An 8780-nucleotide genomic window follows, 5' to 3' on the forward strand; every position below is an offset into this window, starting at 1 on the left:
GGATTTTAAAAGGAATGAACACAATTTCTAACTTTATTTTGCATAAATATGCTTTAATTTTATATTTTTTATGTAACATCTTTGAATAAAGATCATTTTTAACACATACCATTGTAAATAATTTGGTATTTTAGCTTACATTTCAAAATATCTCGACTTATGCTTGTGGTCACATTGTGTTACACCACCGGCTGCAAAGGGATTATTCAGCACAGTCTTTTAAGAGTTAAAAAAACTTATGTATTCATTGTTTATCGTTTGTTTAAGTCAAAAACATTCAAACTATTGTGTAGATTTTATAATTCACTCTTTTCACAGAATGGCTATTATCTCAGTTTCACATTTCTATGGCTGGCTGCTTTCTGTATAACTACGTTCAAATGGTGATTACAGACGTTTTAATGGCGTCATCCACCGCTACATAATTCCCCCCGATGACGGCACCGCTCTCAGGAACCCATGGCGAAGACGCACATTTTCTTGCTGTACGTATGAGGATTTCTAGACTCGCTGTAGACACAGTTCTGTTGAGTAGGGAGTACGTCATTTTTTCCTTAGCGAGAATTGACAGAGTAATGATTTCTTTAAAAATGTCCCCTTTCCATACTTCGGTAGTCAGATGGCAAAAAGGACCATCTGCAATTTTCAAAAATGTTCAGGAGAGCTGAAATACGACTCAATTTCAAGACTTCAATCCTCAAACTAAAATGTTTTAGTGTTGCTTTTCAATAATAAATTACCATTCTAAATTATGCTGTTTTTAATTTTTTATTCTATGTGTATTTACTGAAATATTGATTTAAACTTTTGAAAACTTAAAAACAGAAAAAAATACAGTTGGTCCCTTCTGCTATCTGACTACCGACTTAATTACAAGTAAAATCATTACTCTAAAATAGAAATCAATATATAGAGAATTTTTAATTTTAACACTTTGACATGCATAACATAATTTAAGGGAATGAGTTTCTTAATATTACAATATTAATTAACTAACTAAACACCAAAAATCGATTGTCAAAATCACAATGATGGCAATATGGTGGAATGTAAATGAATTATTGTTATCAAAAACATTTTTCACTTAGTGGTATGACATTTTACACTTATTTGTTAATAAATTTGTATAAACCACTTTATTTTTTTTTTAAAATGAGAACTGGCGTAGAATTTTGTACATTAATTCATTTTCTAATAATATAGCGCAAATTTTACACAACAATATTAGGCCAGCTTTTTATACTAATAATAACATAGGTAAAATATTAACAAATTGTAAAGATAAGGATGATAAATTATATCATTCGGTAATTTATAAATTAAATTGTTTGAATTGCCCGAATTTCTGTATTGGAAAAACTTCACGTAAATTTAAAGTTAGAATCAAAGAACATATAAGATGTCTGAGTAATAATAATTTTTCAGAATTCGCTAATCATCTTATATCCGAAAACCATGAATTTAATCAAGAAACGTGTGTAGAAATTTTGCATGTCAATAAAAATGGTTTTCGTTTAGATAATTTAGAACGATTAGAAATTAGTAAAGCCATTAATCAAAAACTTCAAATAATAAATAATCAATTAAATTTAACTTCGAGTCCTCTTTTAAAACTATTCCCGTTATGATTTATTTTATCTTCTTTCCCTCTCTTTCTTTCAATTTTCTGTCTCTTTCATACAATATTTTATTATATAAATAGCAACGTGTGTAATTATAAGTTAGTTAAATTCCTGACGATGAGGTAGTAACCTCGAAACCGGTCAAAGTGTAATTAAAAAAATTAAGTGGTTTATACAAATTTATAAACAAATAAATGTAGAATGTAAATGTCCCTAACAACTTTATAAAGTTTAATATAAAACAATGTACATACGTAACAAATGAATTGCTAGCAACTTCATATTTCATCGATTAATATCTGCTTTTGTAGATTTTCATGACCTATCAGATGCCGATAGCATTCTTCCGAGTTGTCATGCCGTGTGTCACACTTTCCCATATTCCAAACCGCATTATAAAACACACACAAGCACGGCCCGTGACATGTTTTTGATCTGCTTTATTTTTATGGCATCCGAAATAAATAAATAATTTATTTATATGGCAACAATTTTTCTGTCACTATTTATTAGGGGAATTACCGAACTGTTTATTCGTCTCTCCAAACTAACGAATCTTGTTTAAATTTATTGCAAGACAGGGAAAACATTATCAAGAAAGGTATATGGAAGTCTAGGCATTTACAGGGCCTATGACCTGTTATTGGCTGATTTACGTGGCCACTTTATGCACTGTAGCATTCACCATTCTGCCTATGTTTGAACATCTATATTCAGTGTAAAGTGGTTCAATTTTTTTAAAAGCAAATTTTACATTCGGTCATTGGCTAGTTTAAGTAGGAACTTTACACACTGTGTAACACTCAACATTCTGCCTATGTATTTGTTTATTTGACGGACTTAGGCAGTCCATCCTGATGATGGCAAATACAATTTCTTACAATAAATACGTATTTATTAGGGGAATTACCGAACTGTTTATTCGTCTCTCCAAACTAACGAATCTTGTTTAAATTTATTGCAAGACCATGGAAGTCTAGGTATTTACAGTGAATGTTCACACTGTGTAACATTCACTATTCTGCCCATATTACACAAACATCAACAGATGAAAGATTGAAGGAATGTAAATGTTCAAATATGGCAGAATGGTGAATGTTACAGTGTGTAAAGTGGCCACTTAAACCAGCCAATGACAGGTCATAAGCCCTGTAGATGCCTAGACTTCTATATTACCTTCTCTAAAATGTTCTTTATCTCTCTTGTAATATGTTAATTTATTATTGTTACAAATAACTAAATACACGGCATACCAATGCGGAAAAGCGCTATCGCAATCTGTTAATTTATATAATATCTTCGAGACTGCGTTTTGAGTTCACCGGCGCTGTCGGCACCGGATTCGGGGTGCAGCTGGACCGGCCAGTCGCAGTCTACCAGTGTAGGTGGTCCGGGAGGCCGCCGGGGTAGTGGCCCGTGAGGCAGGCCGTGCAGTGCCCCCCGGGCCCGCCCCCGGGCGCCTGCATGTTGAACCGCACGGCGCTCACGAGCCCCTCCACACTCAGGTAGCACAAGCTGTCCGCACCTGGACCACAAAATACAATTATAAATGAGAAAGCTAATCCGACAAACATTAAAGCGCCCGTCCATTTTGTGAGCGAATAGGTGGAAAAATGGGAACAACTATAGTCCTTAAAATATAGCTTGATTAAAATGACAGCTGCCAAACTAATGTCAATAGTGATGGGAAATTACTGATCACTGATCGTGTACCGATCAAATTGATTTTATCCGTTTTTTTCATGCAAACATGAAACTCTTTTTCCGAAAATTGATGTAAAAACTCAAAAACAAGCCTATTATAGTGTGTTTAAGACATATATTCATAAAAAAATAAGACATTTATACTTTTTTCATGAACAACCTCAAATAAATTATTTTTTTATAATTTGTTCAATCTCTAACGTTTTTACAAAATGATGTAACCTTGTAAGAACGTCGTTAATAATTAGGTTTATTTTAGTTTTAAAGCTGATTTTTTATATATTTATGTTGATTTATATGTCAAGTATTATATTAAAAAATGAATTACATTTATTTATTTATTATATATACGGCCTAAGCCAATTACAACAGTTACATGAAGAAACATAAATGCAAGAAACTGAACAAAAAGAACATAAAACTATTTAGCAAAGACAAACAAGGGCAAAACAATAATTGTATACAATATATTCAAAAAAACGAAAGACCTAAAACTTTGAGCTAAACCATGCCAATCCAACTTCATCCCACACTGTTTAGTCGCGAAGAGATCTACAAAAAGCCGGAAGAATTCCAAGACGTGTGATGAATTGACTAATCTACACATTCTGGACATTGGGGCATAAAAACCAAAGTTTCTCTTAGAAGATTTTATAAATAGCAGATTTTGACTTCTGGTGACACGGTTGGGAACATGAAAAGAAATTGATTGCAACAGAGATGGGACATCACTTAAAGCATTAAGAATTTTGAAAAGACATGCCAGATACAAATGATTTTTCGTGTGTCAATATAAATCACCCCTTAGACGTTACTACAAAGTTATGTCGTCAGTTTTGCGGACAACTGTCATTCTAATCGAGCTATATTTTAAGGGCTATAGGAAAAAAATAATAAATGTTATTAATATTTAATGCATTAACTTTGTGGTCAAACATTTTATTAAATAAATACTTTTATGAAATAACCACTTACCGAATTTTCAATGCTTACCGGATTCGAGGAGTGCCAGTCTCTTCGTCAGGACACTAATTATACCAACGTAAAATTCCCACTATACACCTTCACCATGCTGACAGGATACATGATGTTAGTAGCCAATCAAAAACCATATAACCTTTCACTATAGCCCATTATACGATGTTTCATTTTAATGGTCACCATATATAGTTAAGGTGTATAGTGGGGATTGCATGTTGATGTAACTAGTGTCCTGACGAAGAGATGGGTTCGTCTCGAAACCGGTAGACAGTGAGAAGTCGATAAGTAGTTATATAGAATTGTAGGAGTCACCCGGAAATCTCAGTGTCATGTGACCTACTACATTATTAAGAACAGTACAGAAATGGAATCACACATTTCCTGTGTGTAAACAATTGAGTACTAAAACACCTAAATTACTGAAGACAAATTATTGCTGACATGCGCGGATATCAGCCATGTCGATAAAATCGCTGACAGCCGAGGAAGTAGTTCACAAAATCAAGTTCCCAAGAAGTAAAGTGAACACTGGACAATATGTTAGTGACACAGTCAGTTCAATTAGTCTTTTTTTTTTCTAAGTTCGATGGGGTCGTGTAAGGATCTGTGTTAGGCTTTTGCAAGTATTGTCTGAGTGTGTGTTGTATTGGATGCATTCTTTTAAGGCTGTAGTCTGGTAAAACGAACGCAAAATTAGGAAATCATATGATTCATTTAATCGCGCAATAATAAAAAAACAAAAATTAGATAAACACAATATTTTTTTAAAGGTATAAAATATACTTTTATAAGTTTTATGTAACTAAAATATAGTTACTTTTAGACCGGCAGATTACGCCATTTCAAATTTAGACTAAATTTCGGCATCTGGGATCTCAATAAAGACTAAGTATTGAACTAAAATTTGTTGTAATAATTTAAAGATAATAAAGGTTGAACATGAAAGTGGCCGAAGCCAAATTTTAATTTTTTGATTTTGAAAAGAAATACATACAAGCATTTTAAATCACATACATTTTTGTGGCATTTTTCTTTATTTCTACTTAAAATTATGCCTTCGGTAATACTTTAAAAAAATATAAAAATGTTGAAATACTTTAGTTGAAACCTTTTTTTATAGAATTGTATTCTCTTATTTTGAAAAAATAAGATAATTCTGGTTGTAATATTCAATTTGAAACAATATCTTATTGACCCTCAGATCTGCCCTAATAGTTTTCGGTAATGTAACTAATTACATAAAACTTTTAAGTATATTTTTTAACAGAAATACCTTTAAAAAAAAACCTTCGTTTTAAAATGGCAAAATCATATGATTTCCTAATTTTGCGTTCGTTTTACCAAACTACAGCCCTAATGTTTCCGCTTATATTTTAAATGTGTAAATGTTTGGAGAAAACTAACTTCCTGGAAAGTGTCGAAGGGACAAGGTCGCGTGGACGTCAACCGGCAAGATGGGAGCGGCTTGGTCACTGAATTATCAGAATTATCATTGACGAATGCCCACAGAAGAGCACAAGACTGTTCCAGATGGAGGAAGATTGTCTACAGATGAGCCATGCCTGGAGTCAGGCGTGATGACCATCCTCAGACATGAGGCACGGATAGAAGAGACACGTTTAGGGGTTTTGTGTTATTGTTTATTTTGTTTGTATTACTACTTTCCTTTTCCTTTTTCCGGATAATGGGCCCAATGGTACCACAGCCAACTACATATAAACAAGTAGTGACTCACCGACGTGCTTGGCCAGCTGGGGCGGGGAGAGCCGGTTGGCGATGAGCTCCTCGCGCGTGGGGATGTTGATGCCCATGTAGCAGGGGTACTGCAGCGGCGGGCTAGCGATGCGCACGTGCACCTCGCGCGCGCCCGCGTCGCGCAGCAGCCGGATGATGGGCCCGATGGTGTTGCCGCGCACGATGGAGTCGTCCACGAGCACGAGGCGCTTGCCGCGCACGTTCTCCGACAGAGCGCCAAACTTCTTGGCCACGCCCAGCTGGCGCAGCCGCGTGCTCGGCTGGATGAAGGTGCGCCCCACGTAGCGGTTCTTGCAGAGCACCTCCGCAAAAGGAACTCCCGACTATAACAACATTAGAATAAATTTTAAAAAAAAGGGATAATCCGTTAAGCTTTTGTTTTAGATGTTCGTTAGCAGGTGGGAAGGGAGGATATGGAAGGAAGTCCTCCGAGAGTTGATATTCAGAGGCCCCCATGCTCGCCAGATTTTTTCTCGTGGGGTTATCTCAAAGCCGAAGTTTATAAACATCCTCCAAGGAATTTACAAAACCTGAAGGAGGCAATCCAACACAGAAATTCTCCGTATTTATTTATTTATCAAATTTACGGACAATGTCCAATTTAAACAAATTATAATACAGTAACAATATTAGAAGGAATACAACAAAGAAAAGCAAAGACAAGCCAATACATTAGACAGGCATTATGGAATCCAGGTTAATTCTACAAATATACAGTCAATTTATTGGGAATATTTCTTCAAAACATTTAAGTTTGTAAGTGAAAGTTCTTGATGGAAGTTCATTGTAATTTATTATATAAATAAAAGACGAGTGATACTTTAATCCACAAATTAGGAATATCCAGTGACCGGTTTCATCGCTTTCGCGACATTTTTGAGACTGGTATCTTTATTAAGGAGTTCAATGTATTTATACAAAACAGAGGTAAGGATAGATTATTCAAAATTATATGAAAGTAAACTAAATAAAGTTATTTTTATCTTAAGGATCATTATCAATTTATTTCAGGATAACTAATGAGTTGATATAATGCTATTTTAATGAGTTTTAGGACTTAATTTTTAGTGCCCCATCCAATATACTTAAACTCATTAAAATAGCATTATATCAACTCATTAGTCAACCCGAACAAATTTTGATAATGATAACTTTATTTAATTTACTTTCATATAATTTTGAATTATCTATCCTTACCTCTGTTTTGTATAAATACATTGAACTCCTTAATAAAGATACCAGTCTCGAAGATGTCGCGAAAGCGATGAAACCGGTCACTGGATATTCCAAATTTGTGGACTAAAGTATCACCCGTCTTTTATTTATATGATATTTCTTCAGCCTATTTGAAAAAAAACACCATTTACAATACTTTTAATTTAGTGTACCCCAAGAAATGCTCTGGAGCTGTGCGATGATCAGAAATTTCTTGCAGGAGTGTTTAAGCAATAATTGCCACCACTTCTCTTAAGTTTTTTTCAAAAAAGTTATAGATAAAATTTCCCATATCGTAGTTTTAAAAAAAAAAATGTATTTCAAATAGCATTTTGTTTATCCACCTACAAAACTACAAAGATAGCAATGCCACCACCTGTATATTTACAGGCAATTATCATGGACTTTTTTTATTAGCTAATAAATTAATCTAAAAAATCACAAGCCAACAGGTATTATTCTTATTAAAATCTGTTAAGAAATAAGGGAGATATAAAGAATTAAATTCTAGTATTTTGAATAGTGCCAAAAACAAACAATTCGTGACGTCATCAAGTATGACGTCTTCAGATATTTTGTGACGTAACCGAACGTTTATTCATCAATGTCTATGGATTTTATAGAGTATTGTAGATAGCTTCCTTTTTCTATGTGTCGTTTGTTTACATTTACGGCGTCCGGTCACTTATCAAACGCTACGAGTTGTGATTTATAATTTTCATGATAAATTGATAATTCAATTTATCATTATCATAATAAATTAATATTTAGAAGAGTTTGAAAACCATAAAATAATAAAAGAAATTCGAGATGTAAGATGTAATCCCTTTTGACTTTCATCTGTCAGTTCCTGGAACTGGAGTGTGGAGTGGGTAAGGGGGGGCTTAAGATAATATGCATAGACAGCTCTCCTTATATTTCTATCTGTGGCCTGTGGCATTACCAACATTATAATTAATGCATTACTCGTGAACTTCTGTGACAAAATTTATTACCAACATACAAAACAATCGTTTTCGATAGACCTTATTTTCGAAACGAAAATAATGAATGAAAATATTCATTAGAAGGGTTTATATAAACACTAGGAGAATCTTTAAAAAATCTTTTATTTGCAGAGTAGGTTAAATCTGATATTCCTCCCGAGTGATAATACCCTATTGAAGTCAAATTTCCACTAAACACGTAATTTTTATAACAGGGTAAATGGTGCAAATTATAATCAAATAAGTACCTGTCTAGCATACCCGTGTGCCGCGGCCGTCCCCGACTCCGGCACGGAGCTGACGATGTCGGCGTCCACGGGGGCCTCTCGCGCCAGCTCCCGGCCGCACTGGAGCCGAACCGAGTACACCATCTGCCCTGAGAGGGGGGGAGGGAGGGGGTTAGTCAATATATGCCCACTTTACATATCGCTTCTTGAAATTGGTTGAAACTCGAGATTTCGGAACTCATTCTTTATTTAGATTTGGTGCCCTTCTGGGTCGGTTCTGTAATTTTCCA

The 8780-nt window shown here is 34.5% G+C and overlaps 1 protein-coding gene across 1 annotated transcript; it reads right to left on the minus strand.

Moving 5' to 3' along the window:
* Window positions 1-232: 232 nt before the first annotated feature.
* Window positions 233-8635, minus strand: LOC148272494 (amidophosphoribosyltransferase-like). The gene is made up of 3 exons (XM_088239982.1): window positions 8512-8635; window positions 6043-6385; window positions 233-3147 (listed from the first exon to the last, which is right to left on the minus strand). Exons 1-3 carry the CDS (start codon window positions 8632-8634, stop codon window positions 2996-2998), a joined length of 618 nt encoding a protein of 205 aa, XP_088096108.1. The 5' UTR covers window position 8635; the 3' UTR covers window positions 233-2995.
* Between the last annotated feature and the right edge of the window lie 145 nt (window positions 8636-8780).

This window comes from Micrasema longulum, unplaced genomic scaffold (genome assembly GCF_059751315.1).
Source record: "Micrasema longulum isolate JH-2025_06_02 unplaced genomic scaffold, ASM5975131v1 h1tg002322l, whole genome shotgun sequence".
In the NCBI taxonomy this organism is placed as follows: Eukaryota; Metazoa; Arthropoda; class Insecta; order Trichoptera; family Brachycentridae; genus Micrasema; species Micrasema longulum.

Coding starts and splice junctions, on each gene's coding strand:
- LOC148272494 (XM_088239982.1), bottom strand. CDS start 8,634: ATGGTGTACTCGGTTCGGCTCCAGTGCGGCCGGGAGCTGGCGCGAGAG. Junction 6,386..8,511: donor CACACGGGTATGCTAGACAG/GTACTTATTTGA, acceptor ATGTTGTTATAG/TCGGGAGTTCCTTTTGCGGA. Junction 3,148..6,042: donor CCAGCTGGCCAAGCACGTCG/GTGAGTCACTAC, acceptor TTTGTGGTCCAG/GTGCGGACAGCTTGTGCTAC.